At 37.3% G+C, this 22,011-nt stretch overlaps 1 protein-coding gene across 1 annotated transcript in view; it reads right to left on the bottom strand.

The window, feature by feature from the left end:
• The window catches only part of PTGER3 (prostaglandin E receptor 3), a 100,419-nt gene that overhangs the window by 48,392 nt on the left and 30,016 nt on the right, over positions 1 to 22,011 (bottom strand). The window contains exon 2 of the mRNA XM_056123291.1: positions 7,834 to 8,013. Coding sequence (XP_055979266.1) covers positions 7,834 to 8,013 — 180 coding nt within the window. The remainder of the gene's footprint in view (positions 1 to 7,833; positions 8,014 to 22,011) is intronic.

Here is a 22,011-nt window from a genome sequence, read left to right as displayed (position 1 = left end):
TTGCAGCTTTTATCAAATTACTTCCTTTTCCCCGTTAGATTAGAAATTCATGGAGAGCTAGTTTTTAATCCTGTGTTTCAGCATCTATAGAATCCCTGGTCTGTACCCACTAGATGAAACAAGCAAGTGGAAGGAAGAAATAAACTGACTGGCTAAATTTCTGAGAAAGAGATGCTCTAAACCTTACATTAGCCTCCAATGTTATGGAAAGATGTCAAGACCACAGGTTCTCTGGGCAGTGCCATATTTTTCATGACATGTTGGTTCACTGTTTTTATGTTTGAAATTCATGGTCTATCAGGAAGTAGCCAGAGTAGTGATTACCAGAAATGCCATAAACAAAGCCTGTGGGCACCATAAGATCTGGAGCAGTGTTGGGGATATTGGTTTGGGGAAAAAATCTAGAATCATACGGGAGGAGCTAAAGATAAAGGTTTCCTTTAATGTCTCTTCTTAAGAGTGAGAGTAGCTCAATATGCTAACTTTCATGAGTGTGACTTTGCAGTCTACATTCAACAGAATGTTTATTTTCCTTCAGTGAGAGCCGAGTCACTTAAATGTGCTAAATGAGGCTAGCCCCACATTCATATATTTCTACCCTACAAGGCTGCTTAAAGGTTGAAACATAAGCTAGGGCAATTCCTTATATTGGAGGCCTGCAGGTTACACCAGAATTCAAATTTTAAATGAACTAAATTTGGAACATATTATGAATGAATATGTACTTTCTGGGATTATAATATAAAAAAGTATCATGTTAAAATGGGGGAAAGCATCTCTTGCATTTCTACCAAATTAATGATAATTTGCACTGTCAGTAATTACAACATATATAACAAAATTATTTAATTGTTTCAGAGAGTATAATATTGCATTACATTGTGCTGTTATTTTGACAAATTCTGTCAAAATAGGCTTTCAGCAAAATATCTGATAAAATTATAAGTAAAATATTCCTGACATTAGTTGGCATCAGGACAAAAAGACAGGGACATTTCAGAATATTCAGCTTTATTTTCCATTGACAAACACAATATAAATAACATACATTTATTAAATACATAGACTATGACTTGACCGCCATCAAAATTCTGATGTACTTTTCATAGTCTCTTTTTGTCATCACAATATTGCAAACTGACCAACCTTTATAACATACTTGCTAAGACATGTTTAAGTATATTTAAAATAACACCCCAACATATTTTCATAGAGGTGACAACAGCATACTTAAGTAAGTGTGTAAGGAAGGATGCTGAGTTGAAAAGGCAGAGAAACATATGCTGAGTTTTACATTATTGGTTAAAGTGCTGCTGATTTTACTTCATACTTAGCCTATGTAGGTAGTACTGACATTCTTTTGTGAAAAGAGATCAAGTTAATTAATTTCTATTTTAAATGTGTTTGCTTAAAAAATTGTTCTATTTGATGTTTGAACAGAGCATTTGATAAAAGAAGAGGGAGAGGGTAGAGAATTTCACATATATATGAATCGGAACTGGAAGGAAAAAGCAGTCAGTGGCAAGTGAACGTAATACCTACTTTTACAGGTAACAATGGTCATCTGCTTCATCCTATGATGCATAGGTGTGTGAAGATAAATACAATTGCTTCCTCTCTTTACTTCTGTAAATGGTCTAAAAGACTAATTTAGTTCTTGGATTTTTATTTTTAAAATTGTTATTATAGAGGAGGCAACAAGGTTAGAAGAATTTTAACATTTATGGTTTTTGTGCACAAAGTTACTGCATTTCCACAGAAGAATTTTAACAAGTTAGTGATGTATAAGTTTTTCTCTGTATCTTACTCTATATTCTCTATCTCATCCTCCATGCCTACTCTAAATAAATGTCCTTTCAGATGTTGAAAAGACATTGAAATATATCAAGTGAGTCATATTCATTTTATTCTCTGCTTAACTTGATCACTTGGATGTCTACAGCAAAGATTGTTCAAAGAAACTTTCAAATAACATAAATTCTAGCAGTTGGCTATCTTTGGGCTAGGTATCTGATTGTTTTGATTAAAAGGCAAAGATATTATAATTCTGAAGCAACTGAAAAATAAATTTAAATTTAAGAGCTGCAAATTTATTATGCACATTAATAGTGGAATCATCTCTAAGCTCCTCATAAGACATGGAGAGTGATTTTTCCTAATGGTGATATCTTTCTTTTCTATCTTTACTCCCATAATAAAATTTTTCATCAAAGCTGACATTAAGACATAAGCCAGATCCATTTCAATAGTTCCGAAACTGGTAATTAGAAATACAAAGCTATTCTGTTAAAAACAATCTTGACTTTCCTCATAGTAAATATTTCTGTTACTTTCTCTCTACTCTCATTTATTTAGAGTAGGCAAGAGACTGTGGGAACAGTCTTGTTCCTAATGAAAATTATGTAATCCAGTAATTTTTGGATTTCTTAGGATATAAAACTGATTGATGCAACATTTTGAGAATAATTTTAGTAACAAAGAAAATATCTGTTATATATATATATAAAAACAAGGTATGTATATAAGTTGTATTTATAAAGAATCAATATGAACTCGATTTATGGTATAAAGATTTAAAATTCAATTTCCATATATCTCTTCTTTAAAAAGAACTCTAAACTTAGTAATTATACAAAAGAGAATATAAAAAACAAAGATTTTGTGTGCTTTTTGTTGCTCTAAAGAATAGAGAACTGATGGCAAGAGAGAAAGGAAATGTTAGAGTGTTTGATAGTATTTTTCTGCTTTGTTTTGTTTTGTTTTGTTTTGGGGTCACACTTGGCTATTTACGGGGGTTAGTCCTGGCTCTGAGCACAGGGACTAACTCCTGGAAGTATTTTGGTGATCATGTGGGATGTTGGGGATTGAATCGATGCAGTCATCTGCATGGCAAACACTGTACAATGTCTCTGTCTCCTAAATCAAGTACTTTTCTGTTTGACTTGAAAATAAGAATTGATCTCTTCAAATAGACTTGAGCCTAGATTTTTAAGACATGTCACAGATAGGTAAAGTTTTACTTTCTCCTTTTACTTTTCTCAGTAAAATTTAAAGAAAACTCAATTTTAAAAAAGCATTTAGAGAAGACAACAGCATACTGAAGTGTGTAAGGATGGATGCTGAGTTGAAAAGGCAGAGAAACATAAAAGGTATTAAATAAATATAAGGTAAAATTTGCTTGAAAAATCTAACATTAAAATAATGTCATAGACTAGTCACTTTGCTAGTGTTTTGTCAGAGTGTTTAATTTGTATATTACCAGATTTTATCTGCTGGTCAGACACAAATTAATCATTAATCATTAATTGAAATATTTTGGGTTAGAATAATCCAGATGAGTATGATTTTGAGCATTGAATAAGTATCTATATCAATGATATCAATAAAATGGAGTTTAATTTTAAAATGCTTCCTTAATTTTGTTTCAGACTTCATGTAATCTACACTTATTGTTTTAGAATATTTTTGTAATAATACTTTTTAAATAAATGCTATGTGAGTTTAAATTTATTTTTAAATGCTGTAAATAGGTTCTACCATAGTGTTATGGAATATCACAAATATATAAAACCTCTTACTTGCACTTTACTGGAAACAGTTCTTGAAATTAGCCACAGTATTATGTATTTTCAGTTGAAAGATGATACAATACCATTCATTGTATAATTCTGTACATTTATTTAAACCTGGGTTTTAGTATATTTTGAGATATACACAAGCACAAAACCAATAATACTATAAATAAACAAACAACTTTAAAGATATGGCATGTTGCTGGCCTAAAGTTTTTAAGGTAAATACAAAGGTAAAACATAGAAAATTTAACTATTCCATACTTTTAATTGGTTTGTAATAAGTACTCTGTGAACTCTCTGTACCACTCATCTTTGAGGATCCTATTTATTAAAAACAAAAAAACCTTGGGGTTAAAATGTGAAAATAAGTAGATAATATGTTTCTAAAACTTCCAAAGAACAAAATTTTCTATATTCTGCCTCTGATATAATCAAAATAAAAGAACTATTAAATGATGCTATCATAGGGGAAGACCAAAAGTTGATTACTAACATGGGGAAGACCAAAAGTTGATTACAAAAATATAAAAGGTATTAAATAAATAAAAGGCCAAATTCTCTTGAAAATCTAATATTAAATAATGTCACAGACTGGTTACTTTTTTAGTTTTTTTGCCAGAGTATTTAATTTATTACTCAATACCAGTGTTGCCAAAGGTCTTTGATATAAAGTTAACTGTTACATGAAATTCTGAAGTTTTATTCTGGAACATGATTAAGAGATAGAAGGGCTAAGAAGACATCTATATATTCTTTTGGGTTCATACTCAATTTAATCTGACATGATTAACCACATGTACATAAAATAGTTTGGTGCACAATGTAAAGTAAGTTTGGCAAATCTTAAGAAGAGAGAGTATATTCCTCCAGTCTGAAATACTTTAAAGATGCCCAATAACCCATTATACTCTTTTCACTGAAAAGATGTTTTTATTGATTAATATGCTATTATTATTAATATATTATTGCACTTTTCTATGACAGGATATATAAATTAACCATAAGGAAAATTAGTACTGTTTGGTAAAATCTACAGTAGCATATTTTGGCTTCTTGGGTTATACTTGGCAATTTTCAAGGGTTACTCCTGGCCTCTACACTCATGAATTACTCCTGGCAATGCTCAGGAGACCATGTGGGATGCTTGGGATTGAACCTGGGTCAGCCATGTGCAAGGCAAACACCCACCCCACTGTACAATCACTCCAGTTCCAACAACAGCAAATTACATATAGATGTTTCTACATCGCACTCTTGCTTCTTTACATGTATTTTCCTAGGTCTCGCTCTTCCTTTTTCTTTCAATTTATTATTTCTATAGGAGTCACTTCCAGCATTGTTCAGGGACTCACTAGACCCATACCCATCATTAACCCTTGCTGTGTTAAGGGGGCTTTGGCATGTTTTTGACAGGGGCATGTAGTGTTAGGACCTTTCATATGCTTGATAAATGTTTCTCCAGTCCAGTCGCTAAGTTTTAAATAATGCATTGAAGTGTGTGCTTGTTGTAATTTATGCATGTATTTTTTTCTACTAGGATAAATGCATGGATAAATCAAGCATATGCAAGTGAACTTAAATGCCAATGAATTTAAACTTGGAAATACATATTATTCTGCAGTAGTGACTTTAGTATTCCATCCTAAGCACATCTGAGGCCTCTCAACAACATCTTTAAAATGTAACCTTAACTATCATCTAAATGCTATCATCATTTGGATATTCCTTTTTGTATCATATTTTCCCTGTACTAAAAAATGACAATCTCAATAACAAAACATATAAATCATCCACATAATTCTTCCACCTCCCATGCATAGTAGTTATTTTTGAAAAAAAAAAAACCCTGCAATTGTTCCATTCCTACTATTTATCCATGGGCAGGAATTTATTTTGTAATTAAGGATAAGTTTCAGACTATCTTGTATTATGAACGTCTGTGGTTTGATAGAAAGTGGTATTTCATGAATACTAATTTCCATTACCAGTAGGATGTAGCAGTCTTTTAAATTATTGATACAAATAAGCACTCTGTTCTACAGCAATATGACACTACACATTTGAAGACAAGTTTGTACTTCTACAATTAAATGAGATGGTTAATTTTATCAGCTTGATGGACTTGTAACAGTATGAGGCACTTCTAGTATGTACACAGTTCATGCAGATATTCATGATTCACCAAACAAATATTCATTGAACACTTTCTACAGTCCAAGTGCTAGACTAAGTACTGAAAGGAATAACCAATTATACTCACACCACTATATGTTACATTCTGTATAGTCTAATTGTTATCAACTGCCAAAGACCACTCATGAGGTAAAACCTCTTTATTATTAGATAATTTAAGAACACTTAAAGAAGGTAGTTTTATGTCATGCCCCAATGAGGTGACCAGTGGGATAATTTAGTCATATTACTGGCATAGAGGCATCTTATAATAGGACTTTACTATAAGTTTTACATCAAAACCTAGAGTATGATAACATTATGAAATATATAAGCATTATTAATGAAACTTGTCTTTACATGAAATTTGACATAGTCATTAAAATTGATATAATCAAGTATACTATTAACCTCATAAACATATTGTATCATGAAAATTAATTCTATTCTAAATGTCTAATAAACACAAAACCAAATAGAATTTTCATAAATATAAGTAAATCTCAAGGGTTTATTTATTATTGAGAAAGCAGTAAAGTAACTGCAAGTAAAAAATGTTCATAAGATAATGTTAGGGAAGTTGTAAAATGAATGTTCCAAAGAACACAGAGAATCTTTTGTGTAGGTCTAAATTAAATGAGTGCAGTGTTTATTGGGCTGATGTTTTTAAAAAGTGAAATTCTCAAAACTTAATATAATAATCACTTGTGACCCAAAGATATTAAGTTGAGCTATCCAGATTTGTATACATAAAGGCTGGAAGAAAAACATTTTAATAATAAATATTTAGTTGGAGCTATTTTGAGAGAAAAGGAGTACAGAGAAAGGACTTGGGGGGTCAATATTATTACTTTTCTTATTCTATAAATAGGCTAAACTATGGAAAATATTTATAGAAACTTCAAAATACTTATTTGTCTTAGAGTCATATTATTTAAATAACCACAAGACTAGAGAATGGTCTGGGTAGAAGAGATCATGAAATATAATTATGCATATTTACACACACATATAACGAGAGAGAGAGAGAGCATGCAAGAGAGAGAAGCAAATATAAATTTAGAACTCGAACAGAATTCTAAAAACCCAGTTCACTATCAAGATCAATTTTACAAATCTTCTAGGTTTGTAGAAATTCAAAATGTGTCCAAAAGAAGAATAGTTAGCAAGTTAGGCACAAATTCTGCCATATTTGAAGTAAATAAAACTGGTTATCAGTAAACCTAACTACCAAGCCAATCAAATGTCAAATTTTATAAACTTTGATTTATAAAATTAGCAACAACTGATTCATAAACTGGCAAGTACTTGAATAGTACTAGTACCAACTGTTGTGAATACATTATACTTTTTGTTGTCATTATTTTGGCGTCACACCCCCAGTGCTATAGGACTTCTCTAGTCTCATGTGGTTTCAAGAATTGAATTTCGGTCCCCCACATGAGAAATAAATGCTCTGCTTTGAGTTAACTCTCTGGTCCATGTACTTATTTTGAAATTCTAGTTCAACATTTTGGAAAATGTAAGGGAAAAGAAAATTACATTCAGGGAGAGAGAAAAGGAGTGAAAGAGAACATAAAACACTAAGAACTTCAAACAAGAACAAACCATTGCCTTGTCGTCCATGGTCAATTCACTAAGTCCCCCTGTGTACTTAATATACTGGAAGAGTAATACTCTTCATTCCACACCACAAAGATAAAAATAATTTACAAAAATTTTCATCCACAAATACTCACATATTCACTACAAATAACAGAGACACCCACTTCCCCCACCCCCGCAATACTAGACTATCATTAATGTATTTTCCTTTGTGTTTTAATACTTTTGGCACATAGGGGATTATTTATACTAAGATCCTTAAGTCTTATAGCAAAAGATCCACTTGAACGCATAAACAGTGGCATGCCAGACATATATCAATTCACAGTATGGTTTAGGCTACTTGTTGCCAAAATCTGTGAACATGCAAGTTGGCTATGCAAGTGTTCTCTCATGCTCCTGTCTGTATTATTTCATGGGATAATGAGATAGGCTGCCCTTTCTGTCCATCACTGGAGCAGCTGGAGACAGCGTTTGCTACCTGGCAAAACTTCCGAAGAAGGATCTTTCTTAGCAGCAGATAAACCCAGGGATCCAAGATCTGGTTCAGTGAAGCTAGGCGAACAGCTATTAAGAAGAAGTTGCATTCTTTCTGCTTTTCTGTCTGCATCTTACAGTGCTCAACTGATGTCTGATTGAAGATCATTTTCAGCATCATTATCTAAGAAAGAAGACAAATAATTGTTCCAGTGATTTACAAGATCATATGCAACTCCTATGCTCAGTACCTTGCACACTGCAGGCTTAACAAAGGTTCACTGAGGTAACATTTACACTCACAGATCACAGCTCTGAATTATAGAAGACATTCCTACAGATTTTCCCACATTTTTTTTATTTCTCCACATGATGCTGTTTTCCAAAAAAGAGCATGTTCTCAGGCTCTTGCTGCTTGGGGATTAAGAAGCTTGAAAAAAAAAAAGATGTCAAAATTAGCCAGAGTCATTCATCTTGTTGCAGAAGATACAACAGTAGGTTGACACCCAGATGAGAGCCAACGCTGCAACAAAGTCAACACATATTTAAGCTTAAACTCCAGCATCTCTTACTGAAGGAATAGTGTGTAAAAAAGAACAATAGGCTAAAAGAATAATAATTCTATTACTGTCTCTATGAGCATTTTCTGAATCTGTATTATTTTTCAGGCACCGTGTCAAGTTTTTCAAATATATTTAATAAACAGTAAATGAAAGAAACTATTACTACATCCTTTTTACAATTGCAGAAACAGGTTTGTTGATTTAAAAGGGCACAGACTGAAACCAAATTTACTAATAGCACATAATGGACAGATTTTATATTTCTGGTGACCCTCCCAACCCTCCAGTACCCTCTCATACTAAAATATGAAGCCCATGAGAGAACAATTTTGATACTATTTACTTTTCACTCATATTCATAGTGGCTCTGTATGATTTTGGAGATAGTAGGTACTTCAAAAGATATTTGTGAATAAATAAATATTTCATAAATGCAACATGTTCATGATTATAATATATCTTGTAAATAAGTCATAATTCAAGGAATACGTATTTATTATTTCCACAAAAGAAAAAAAATAAAGATTCATAGGCATCTAAAAAGATACTCAAGTTTAACTTAGTCCTATACTAAGTTCTTCTCCGGCTGAGAAGTGTATTTACCTTCTACTTTCCAATAAACCTTTATATTGAAAAAAAGTTCATCAAGCTCATTACTAATCAGAAAAAGAACATTATGATGAAACAGGAACAAGAGGACTGTTCACAAGTCATGCTCAAGAGAGCCAGGGCCCCACCAAGTGATTCTTCCAACCAGGCCAATGGTTCGATGCAAGGCCTCATTGATGCAATGCTTCTCAGGTCTTACAGGATTACATGGTCACCCATAATGCTGAGGACCTCTAGAACCACACCTGGCAGTGCTTTGGCACCTCCAGGGATGTAATCTGCAGTGACTGGAGAGCCATTTGGTGGAAGGTATTGAACCTGGTTTAGGCACAGGCAAAAATGCCCTTACCTCAGTACTATATCCTGGTCCAGGAAATTATTTTCATATCCACTAGTTTGACAAAATTAAACACAAGTAACTATTCTGAATATTAGTTGAGAACACTTTTATGCACTAGTAATGGGTCTGTGAACTGGTTGTAACAAACCTGGAAAATAGTTGGGCACCGTTCATTTGCTAGCTCCCAGCAATCATATTCATAAGAATATACTGCTTAAATTTATGTTACAGGAGTCGAATATATAACTGGTCATCATAATATTGCTTATAAAAGTTTAAAAAAGGAGAGAGAACATAATAGAAACAACCAAAACATTGTTTACATTTGCACAAAAAGAAATGCTGACTTTAGAATTACCTCCTAAAATTGTCTTTCCAGATATGCAGAGCTATTTAGTACTGGTTGGAGAAAACTGAGATGTTGAAATGGGTAATGACTATATAATTGAGCAATACTATTCCTATATAAAGTGTTGCATAGTCTATTAAAACTAACATCATTGATTTGTTTTTTACTTTAAATGTGACTATTAAAACATTATACATATGGCTTGCATTTGTTGCTCACTTCTGTTGAACCTAATCCCTCTCTTGAGGCCCAAACTCATTTGGATGTTCTATACTCAGGTCACCTATTCCAAACTGAAGTCAACACCCCTGAGCCTTCAAAACAGCTAGAATCACAAACCCACAATCCCAACAAAGGTCCTTTCATTCCTGCACAGTCTCTCTGGCCCAACTCGTCAGTAATCTTTTTTCACAGGGAAAGGGAGATTCGACCACGCTCAGCTGGCTCAGGACTTACTCCTGGCTCTTTTCTCAGGGATCACGCCTGGAGATGGGGGTATGAGGGAGATGGACCATATGAGGTGCTAGCAACTAAAACTGGATCTGGATCAGCTGCGTGAAGGCATGTACCTTAGCTGCTCTACTATCCCTTCAGTCCCATCAGTCTCTTTGAAGTCTTTTATCTCATCCTCTAAAATACCTTAATTCCTTCTGCTCTTATTCTAAACTCATCTGAACTCATCTCCTTCCCTTATCTGAATTATAGTAATAACAGGAAAACCCTCTGATAATAGACAGACAAGTTATTGAGTACCTAGATCCCAGGCCCACTCTAACTAATTTATAAAACTTTCAGTGTGGTCTTTCTGGATAGACATGAGTCACAAGTTATTAAACCAATCACCGGCAAAGATGGAAATTTCCAGCATTAGCCCTTAGGGCAAATTTATCCTCTGAGGCTTACTCCATGATCTTCAACTATATTACTACCTAGTACCTGAATTTAATTTTGGTTCTGTGAACAAATAAGAAAAAAATGAGTATGCAACCATCAGGTGGCTATGTTGTAATTTCTTTACAAGAAACTTTCCCTCAAGGAGTTTATTCAATGGAAACAAAAATCAGGTGTACAAAGAAGTGAATATTCAATGAGAAATCATCTACAATAGCGAGGAACTGTAAACAGTTTCTAACTTCAGCAGGAAAGTGAATATAGTAAAATCGCCTTGCAGAACAACATGTATAAAAATTACCTTGAAAGAACTAAAGACAGGGAGCAAAACAGTAATCCAGTGGGTAAGATGTGTGCCTTGCATACAGCAGACCCAGTTTGAATCCCTGGTACCACATATGGTCCCGAGCTCCTTTAGGACTGATCCCTGAGCACAGATCCAGGAGTAAAACCCTGAGCATCACTGGGTATGGCCCCAAAACAAAATAAATAAAAGAACTGAATACAAGTATTTGAAAAAATCAATGTCCTCATATCTGTTTAAGATTTTATTTGCTTATTTATTTATTGGGCTGAAGTGATAGCAAGCAGCCGACCCGGGTTTGATTCCTCTGCCCCTCTCGGGGAGCCTGGCAAGCTACTGAGAGTATTTCGCCCCTACGGCAAAGCCTGGCAAGCTACCCATGACGTGTTCAATATATCAAAACCAGTAACACCAAGACTCACAATTTGTTGTGAGACGTTACTGGTGCCCACTCGAGCAAATCAATGAATAACGGGAGGACAGTGCTACAGTGCTACAGTTTATTTATTGGGGATGGAGACTCCCAAGTGGTGCTCAGGAAACCTGGGCAATTCCTCACCAAATGCATTAATGGTTCAATGTGAGGTTCCATGGTGTAATGCTGCAACAGTCCTGCAGTACCAGGGATTACCCAAGTCACATTACCAGCACTGAGATTTTTAAGACTGCATCTGGTGGCACTAGAGGGACTATGCATTGCCACGAATCAAGCCAGGATGAGTTGAATTCAAGGTATGTGCCTTAGTCAATATACTATCTCTCTGGCCCCTGAACTATAATTTTATGTTAAGAAACAATTGAATTGTGATTGATTAAAGTTAAGAACCTTAAGAAAGGGAGTTCTTCCTGGGTCTCTGAGTGGTCTTGAGATCACATGAGTCCTTGAAATCTGAGCATTTGTCCCAGCTGTGGTCAACAATGCCAAAATGAAGAATGGCTAGAGAGGGGCATATTGTCAATTTTGAATGGTGAGGAAGAGCATTGGAAATTAAGGAATGTGGATGCACTCTAGAAATGGAAAAAGACAAGAAATGAGTTTCCCTTGTCCTTCAGCACCTCTAAAAAGAAATGCTGCCCTGTGGACATCTTGATAGTAGCTCATAAAGGTCCATGTCTGACGTCAAAGCTATAGAACTGGAGGAGGAATCTGCATTGTTTAAGAGCTGGAGTCAGAAAAGCAAGTACTCACAGAGTCAATGCTTAACTCTCATTGATGGGAGAATGCAGGAGTGAAGTTGAAAACCATTTCTTTTCCTTCTCAAAAAAAAACTTGCAAACTTGTTTACCTTATTTTCTTAGAAATCTTTTTTTTAAACATAAATAAAGTGAAAGTCAATGTCATCCTAATTCCTGCTAAATCATGTTTCTAAATTTTTAAGATGTAGAAATGAATTTCTTTTATTCAAATGGCATGGATTAGAAATGATCTTTTCAATTTGTTTGCCTTTAAAGAAAACATTTGCCTTACATTCTTTCATAAACTATTAGAAACATTTCATCTTGTTCTTTCAGCTCCTCATTTCATTCAATAATTACTTATATTGACCACTTACCATCCTCTAGGAAGCATTATGAGCTTGGCTGAGAAAGAGCAAAACACTCAAAGTACATTTTCATTTTCTTTTATATATCAGATTTCTCCAACCTTTATCTGTCACTGTCCTCAGTTGTTCATCAATTTGATCAAGTGGGCTCAATAACTTTTATAATCAGAAAAATTTACAAAATTACTTATTTTTTTCATTTTTGAAAACTTCATATTTTTAAAAATTTTTATTAGTGAGACACCATGAGGTACAGTTGTAGACTTACAAATTTTGTGCTTGGGTTTCAATTATACAATGATCAAATACCCATCCCTCCAACAGTGCCCATTTCCCACCACCACAGATCCGAGTCTCCCTCCCACCCCCCATCCCCCCATCCTATCCTGCCTCTGTGGCAGGGCATTCCCCTTTGTTCTCTCTCTCCTTTTGGTTGTTGTTGTTTGCAAAAGAGGCATTGAGTGGCAGAACATGCAATAGAACCTCTTTATTTTATCTCTATAAATTAAAATTATTTATTAAAGTGAGATTTAAGTCATTGTATAGTTTTGATTGTTTTAAAATTGTTTTTATGAAGCCAATAATTTAAAATTATTTTTATTCAGCTTATATAGATTTCATATGCCTTATACCATTTAGTCCATTGTTATTTTCTATAATTTATTATTGACAATGCAGTGATTATGAAACTATGAAGCCAAGCTCTGTAAGCAAGAGCTGGCACATGAAGAGAGACACTCTAGCTTTTCCCAGAAATCCTGAGATGTGCAATATGAAGATAATTGGAATAAGAATTAGTGAGCATGATTTATGTCATTTCCAAATGGCAGCAATAGGGCTCTGAATTCTTCATCTAATTTTGAAAATAAATACAAGTTAGCATCCATCTGTTGAATTCCCTGCATTTACGGAGCTAAACAGCAGCTACAATTTTTGCAAACATTTGCTAGACAGCCATGCTTTGGGAGAAAACCTTTGGCATCAATGTTTATTTCAGAGAGTTATTAGTCCAATTCTACTCCTTATAAAGGGAAGAAGGAAGAAAAATCCAGATGCTCAGCCACCACAAATCTCTCTCTCTCTCTCTCTCTCTCTCTGTGTATGTCTCTCTCTCTCTGGCTCTCTCTTTATTTCCTTCCTTCCCTCCACACCCCTTTTTTCCTTCCCACCTCTCCCTTCCCTCCCCCTTCGTACAACCCCTTTCCTCCTGAGTAGTCTCATATCACAGTCCAGTCAAAGAGTTGAACAAGCTACAGCTTTCTGCCAGCATCTTTTCCAAACTCCAAGTGACTCTCTTGGCCCCTCTTCTCCTGAGGGGATAGCAGAAACGAGAGCTCTTTTCATATTTGTGATAACCAGGAGCACAAGTATACTAGTGATCCCTGCCCAGTGTCAGGATAATTACTATGTCCATTCTAAAGGCCGTGGTGTGGGAGGTGATGATAATATATTTTTAAAATTTCTTTTTATTGAATCACCATGAAATAGTTACAATGCTTTCATGAACATATTTCAGTCATACAATATTTCAACACCATTCCTCCAGAAGTGTACATTTCCTACCACCAATATACCCAATATCCCTCCTGCCACCCCTACTTCACCCCAAACCCCCACCTGCCTTATGTAAATGATATTTTAATGAGCAAAGTATTAATTGGGGAGACAGATTTTTAGTGTTATTCATTTGTGATTTTATTTTACTGCCACACGATTGAACAATAGCACAGCTGTAGGGTGTTTGCCTTGTGCGCAACCAGTCCGGTCGAGCTAGGTTTGATTCCTCCACCCCTCCTGGAGAGCCTGGCAAGCTACTGAGAATATCTCGCCTGCACAGCAAAGCCTGGCAAGCTCCCTGTGACGTATTTGATATACCAAACACAGTAACAACAAGTCTCACAATGGAGACATTACTGGGCCTGCTCAAGCAACTCGATGAACAACGGGAGGACAGTGCCACAGGATTTATGACTCTACATTAGGAAATCTTTTCAAAAGTGTCCTAGGTTAAAGACCACAGATAATCTATTGAAGATGATAAACGAATAAATCCAGAAAATTTATTTGTAGAGCAGGGAATAAAGTTAGTGAAGTTAGTAAAGTTGTTCCTGGTTCCATTATGTGACTTTTATGTGTTTCCAGTTTATTCCTTAATATAAGTGTGACAGAAAATGATCTTCATGACCAGTTTTTATCTGTGATGTTTTGTTTTCCAGACTCATTTGCTCTTAAGGGTGTAACCTGCTCTACTGGAAATTCCTCCTATAGTTAAACCAACATAACACATTATAACAAATTAAAAACAGTTAAGGTACTTTAAACCACTTAATGACATAATTTGAAGGATTTCCATTGGAAGAAACTTCACTGTAGATTGAAGAAATAATTGGTCCTCTCTGTCTGATAGTAACTTTTCAAGTTGTCACATCATTAGCATTCAGTAGCTATTGTTTCATAAATGTTCCCAGCTTTAAATAATCTGAAAAGCCATAGCATAAGTAGCTCACAAAGAGTAAAAATAAATATATGAAGTTAGTTATTTCATCCTTACAACTATGAAATTTTATAAACATTTCAAAACAACACTGGACCAAGAGTCCAGGGTCAAGTCTATTGTTGGACTCAGTAAATCAACCACTCACTGTGATTCTAGGCATGCCACTTCCTCACTATTTTATTAAATCCACTCATCAACAATGGGACTTGACTGAGGGTTGCTGACATAACTTTCTATGATAAAGTTGGTTTCTGATTAATTCTAAGGCAAAGTTGAAAACTGAATAGTATAATATAAAAAAGAAAAAAGGGAGAAAGATCAAGTGGTAGAGCACATGCTAGCATTTGTGAGGGTCCTAAAATTTAACTCCTGGTTCCATATGCCCCCTTCTCCTCTGTCCCCCCTTCCCCCTACACTACCCCCCACTCTCAGCAATGAATGCTGTAGTTCTGCGAGCCTGAAGCACCTCCTAGCTGAGTATTTTCAGCAGAAAATCAGAGCAATGCTGGGAAAGCCTAGAAAAATATTTTTGATAAAAATTTTTTAAAGGCAAAAGATATGGAAAAGAAAACAAAGTTCTTTTTCAGGAAACCACGAAATGTATCTCTTAGCAAATGCAGGAGAAAGGAAAATTACAAAGCAGAGTGTGACTAGTGTAAGGGTACAAGGAACTCGATTCATGGAGCTTTCGGTGGAGTTTTAAGTAGCAGAGTTAGGAAAACACACTGACCATTAGTCATAGACCTGCCCTAAATCTGTAGCAGAGTTGAGGCAGTTAATTTAACTTTTGAATCTTAATTTCTCGTATCTCTGAAATAGGAGCAACACATGCTTACTGAGTATCTTACCCAACAAGTAGTGCTGCTGCAAAAATTAAAATAAAGGTAATTAGCACCTTGGATTTACATGACACGCCTTTCCCACCGCCCAGATCATTGCACTGTTATTGCACAATGCTGTAGTTCAGTGACAGAAAAAAAAGGTTCGTGCTTAGAGAAAAGCTGCCAGGAAAAGAATTAGTCTGCTTTACAGCTAACTGTCACAGATTTTATGCCTATGTTTTGAGTTTTTTTCCCCCAAAAATTGGATACAATTGTTATGTGATTTTTTAAGTGAGTTTGTATCAGTGGGATGAGGGGGACCAGGAAAGATGATTAAGCAGTATCATTTGTCTATATTCATCAGATTTTGACCTAAGAGAGCGGTCTCCTCACTCTTATCCACAATCCCTCCAAGAAAAGTCCATAAAAATTTCATTTCAAAAAATATTCAAGCCCAAGGAGATATTTAAAATGGTAATACACATGGTAAAATACATGCCTAGTACATGCAAGGCTGTGTTTGATAATCCATATGCCTACCTGCCAGGACCACCAGCACCCAGCATACACACACTCCTCTCTCTCTCTCTCTCTCTCTCTCTTTCTCTCTCTTTATATATATACACATATTTATATATTTAATTATCTAGTGGGCTGGGAATGTGAGTCAAGTTGGGAGACCAGAAGCATTGCAAGTTCAAGACACTGAGTTTATTTCCTGGAACTGCATGTACTCATCATGAGCACAGTCCATAAATAATAATAAGAAAAAAAAGAATTTGTTTTCTCAATGTGAATTATAAATTTTGTGCAATTTGGATCAACTAGCTTAGTACATATACTATGTCTTACATATGCTATGTAATTGAAAGATAAGTACTTATATTAAGTATTCATCTTTATACTATAATAGTCAAAATATCAATGTACTTAAGAAGTATACAAATTCAGACTAAAGGGAAAGGTAAAATCTACTCAATAAAAGTATTAATTCCATTATTATACATGATGCTTTGTGGTACATATATAAGAAGAAATATTCTTTTATGTTTAAACCCTTCCACCCCTCTCGGAGAGCCCGGCAAGCTTCTGAGAGTATCTCGCCCGCACAGCAAAGCCTGGCAAGCTACCCGTGATGTATTCGATATGCCAAACACAGTAACAAGAAGTCTCACATGGAGACGTTACTGGGCCCGCTCGAGCAAATCCATGAACAATGGGAGGACCATGACCATGACCGTTTAAACCTTTATGTCTCATTTATCAAGAGAAAGTCTAAATAGTATATCTTTGTCAATATTTAGTTTTTTAAATGTTTGGACTTAAATTAGTATTTTTGTCTGTCATTGTAATTTTATTTGAAGCTAAAAAATTAATCCTACTATACTTCATTCAGAGCAACATAATATTAGTGGCACTTAAGAGCACCTAAATGATTAAGGAAGGAATTAGAAGTGTGACCTGAGTTTTATCTGCAGAGATACTAACCTCAAAGTAAAAGATTATTAGAAAATCATCTTTGCACAGAGATAGAAAACTATTTAAATTATGAAACATTCATCAAAACACATAATATGTCTGCCATGTGCATAATTACTTACATTCCAATGCTGGTCTTTAAAATCATGCATTTTTCTTCTTCCCCTCCTAGGTCAGTTAAGTCGCCAGTACTAGAACCTAGGAATTGGCTTTCTTCGCGCAAGCACCCTGGGCGACCTCTAGGGCCCTGGGTCGCCCACCAGTCCTGAGCATCTTCCTGTTCATCCCCAGTGCTGTGCTGGTCTTCTTCCCCTCCCAGATCAGTTAAGCCACCAGTACCCCAACCCGGGAATTGGCTTTCTTTGTGCAAGCGCCAGCCCTTTCTCCCCGCTCTGTGAAGTAGAATTTTGCATGAAGGAGACGGTGGTCCGTTCCCGTTCAAAATTTTGGGACAACAGCGACATCAGTCAGGCAAAACGGTCGATTGAATATGATGTGGTCTATTTCGTTGTGGAATCGTCCACCGGGAGACTCCCATGTCCATCGTTTAGATTCTGCCTTCTGGAACTGTGAGTTACCATGAATGGTCTTGGTCGACATGATAAACTCAGATAGTCTCTCACCCTGTTCGTTCCATTCTAGGCCATGGGTCCCGATGTGAAGTTCTTCAGCTGATCTTCTCGGTCCTATCTTGGCATTAAAATCACCCACAATGATCTTGTAGAAGGTGTGGTCTTCTTTATAGAACTTCTCTAGCTCCATGTAGAACTTCTCGATTTCTCTTTCATCATAATGAGATGTTGGTGCGTAGACAACGAAGATAGAAACTGCAGGCAGTGAGCCACATCTATTCAAATGTAAACGTCCGATTCAGGTTGTTAGGCATTCGAATGAATCAATGCTTTTGGCCAAGTTTGTGTTGACAAGGACACCGACGCCTCCAACACCTCTTTTATCGCATGTTCTGAGGAACAATTCTTCTCCAGTGTCGAAAACAGCATGGTGAGATTCGTGCCTTCTTGTCTCGGTCAGACCAATGATGTCGTACTTGATCATTCGTGCTTGTACCATCAGATCCTCGATGGATGCATCTGATGCTAGCGTACGTGCATTGAAAGTACAGACAATCATTTTTGTCTTCCTTCGTTGTGGCAGCCTAGGTCGGCCTTGAGATTTTGTCGGCCTCTCCTTTCTCATCCTTCTTAGTGCTGCCATGTCAGTGAAGCCTTCAGGGTCAGGTGAATGAGACCAGTTGCAGTTACTGGTTTTGGCATATCGAATACACAACTGATAGCTTGCCAGGCTCTTCCGTGCAGGCGGAATACTCTTGGTAGCTTGCCAGTCTTTCCGAGAGGGATAGAGGCTTTTGGGGCGACCTCTAATCACCCTTGACAATTCCGGAAGATGGGTATTTAGTGTCTTATGATGTGTTGCGCAGCCTCTTCGCACTGGAAAGCGTCCTGGAGTGTGGCGACGGCTGGGTAGTGGAAGTAGTGCATGCCTCAGGCAACCGCAAGCTAACGTCCGAGCTCGCAAAGCAGTGCAGAGATGTGATCAAGGAAGACCTCAAAGAGAGAAGAGCAGAAGTACTGGTAGATGCGGCAGAAGCCGGGAAAAGTATTCGTAACGCGCGCCTGTCCTTCGCCAACTACAAGACCAAGATGACTGCCCTCCGACGTCCTGATGGATCCATCACATCCTCCAGAACGGCAATGGAGAAGATTATCCATGACTTCTACTCAAATCTCTTCGATAGCCATGTCCACTTGCGGACATACCAAATTCCACAGGATGGATATGTCGTTCCCAACATTCTCCCTTCTGAAATCCTACACGCCATTTCGTCGGTAAAGAAACAAACAGCACCCGGCCCAGACAAGGTCAGACCTGAACACCTGAAGAACCTGCCATCAGTACTCATCAATACACTGGCTCGGCTCTTCACTCGCTACCTGTCTGAATGCAAGGTTCCGTCCCAATGGAAAACCAGCAGGACTGTACTACTGTTCAAGAAGGGAGACATCCATGACATTGGCAACTATCGCCCGATCTGCCTATTGTCTGTCATCTACAAGTTGTTCACTCGAGTCATCCTAAATGGAATTGTCAGAACACTAGATGAAGGACAACCATGCAAGCAAGCAGGGTTCCGCAAAGGATTCAGCACCATCGACCATATCCACACGATAACCAAGCTTATTGAGGTTTCTCAGGAGTTCAAGATGCCGCTCTGTTTAACGTTCATTGATTTAAAGAAGGCCTTTGATTCTGTTGAGACGGAAGCGGTCATTGAAGCCCTAGCCAATCAGGGCATTCAAGCCCAATACATCAGGATCCTCCGTGAGCTGTGTTGCGGATTCACTACCAGGATCTCACCATTCTACAAAGAAGTGATCGTTGATGTCAAGAGAGGGGTGTGGCAGGGTGATACCATTTCACCGAAACTCTTCAGTGCCACCCTCGAGAACATCATGCGACGACTGGAATGGGAAGGAATGGGAGTGAAGATAGATGGTCGGCAACTACACCACCTCCGCTTTGCTGATGACATTGTTTTAATAACACCAAACATCAGCCAAGCAGCACAAATGCTGGCCGACTTTGACCGTGAGTGTGGAAAGGTAGGACTACAGCTGAAACTTACGAAGACAATGTTTATGAGAAACAGCCTCGTTCCTGACGCCCCATTCGCTCTCAACGGAACGACTATCTCTGAATGCAACAGCTATGTGTACCTAGGTCGAGAGGTCAACATGACAAATGACCTGGCACCCGAGCTTCGCAGGAGGAAGAGAGCGGCTTGGAACGCCTTCAAGAACATCGAAGAAATAGCTAAGAGGACGAAGAACCTCCGGCTCTGGGCACATCTCTTTGATTCCACTGTTCTTCCTGCATTAACATATGCCTCAGAGACCTGGGCCCTACGCAAACAAGATGAGAACCCTATTCAGGTCTCCCAAAGAAGAATAGAAAGAGCTATGCTTGGAATATCACGTTTCACTCAAATTAGAGAAAGAATCCGGAGTTCTGACATCCATCGACGATCAAGAATCAGGGACGCTGTCTCATTTGCCAAGGTGTCGAAAATCAGATGGGCTGGTCACGTAATGAGATTTAAAGACGACCGCTGGACTAGAGCTGTTACAGACTGGATTCCATGGGATATCAAAAGACCGCGTGGCCGCCCACCTACCAGATGGCCAGACTTCTTCGTCAAGATCATGAATGATCGGTTTGAGACCCTTCATGTTCCTGGAGCGAACAGATGCCATTGGGCTACACTAGCACTCGACAGGGACAAATGGAGACGTTACTGGTGCCCGCTCGAGCAAATCGACGACTAACGGGTAGTTAAGTGATTTTAAGTATTAAGTGTGCAAGCGCCCCGGGCGTCCTCTAGGACGCTGGGTTGCTCACCAGCCCTGAGCCTCTTCCTGTTCAAACCCAACGCTGTGCCAGTCTTTTTCCCCTCCCAGCTAGTATCCCCCCCCACCCACGAACCAGATACTTGTGGGACTGTGGCCTTTTCAGAAGTGGGCATGGCTTGGTAGAAGTGGGCGTGGCCTAATATTAGGAGGGCCAATGCTCATGAGGCTGCAGGTAGTTTAGTCATACCAAGAAATCTAGTGTAACATCTCAATCCCCATACCTCCACACAAACATGAAGAAACAATGCAAAACCCTACCACGTGGGGAGGATGATGAAAAGAGTCCAGAAGCCTCAGTAGGTGCTACTCACCTTAAAGACCTCTCTGAGAAAGAATTCAGATATGAAGTCATGAAGATGTTCAATGAGCTAAATGAAACATTCAGACAGATATCCAGTAAATTAAAGGAGGACATGAAAGAAACAATCGAGAAATTACGGGAAGAAATGAGAGCAGCAATTGGAAAGCTACGCACAGAAATGTCACAAATAAAAGATTTTGTAGATGAAATTAAAAAAACTCAGTCTGTGCCCTCAACACTAGAATGGCCACAGCTGAAGACAGAATCAGTGAGCTGGAAGATCGACTGCAACAAGCGAACAGGCAACAACAAAAATGGCAAGAGACCTCAAAATAGCTCTAGAGTGAATTAGAGTCCTAAGAGATGATTCCAAGAGGAACAACATTAGAATCATTGGAGTATCAGAAGCTCAGAGAAACAATCTCAATGAAAAAGCCACAGTCAAAGAAATCATTGCTGAAAAACTCCCAGAGCTGGACAAGGCAGCCATTCAGATTCAAGGAGCTCTAAAGGTACCAGCTAAAAGATACCCTAACAAAAACACTCCAAGACATATCATCATAGTTAGAATGATGGATGCTGCCGATAGAGACACAATACTGCAAGCAGCAAGGTCAAAGAAGGAAATCACATAAAAAGGAGCACCCCTTAGATTCACAGCAGACATATCTGAGGAAACCCTCCAAGACTGAAGGCAATGGTGGATATAGTGAAAAAGTCACTGAGATGAACGCTTCACCAAGAATACTCTATCCGGTTAATCTTTCATTCAAACTCGAAGGAATGGTACACTATTTTCTAGATAAACGGCAGCTCAGGAACTTCATAGACTCAAAACCAAACCTAAAAGAAGGGCTAAGGGGCTACTGTAAGACCAGACAAACCCTACAACCACAACAGACCTTACAGAAAGATGATACAAAACCCCATAACATTAATCTCTCTCAACGTCAACACACTAAATTCACGAATTAAGAGACATGGAGTGGCAAAATGGATTCAGAAGCAGAACCCACATTCTGCTGCCTACAAGAAATTCATCTGAACATTCAGAGA

This window comes from Sorex fumeus, unplaced genomic scaffold (assembly GCF_029834395.1).
Source record: "Sorex fumeus unplaced genomic scaffold, SorFum_2.1 ptg000047l, whole genome shotgun sequence".
NCBI lineage: Eukaryota > Metazoa > Chordata > Mammalia > Eulipotyphla > Soricidae > Sorex > Sorex fumeus.
This window is presented reverse-complemented; position numbering and strand designations above follow the sequence as displayed.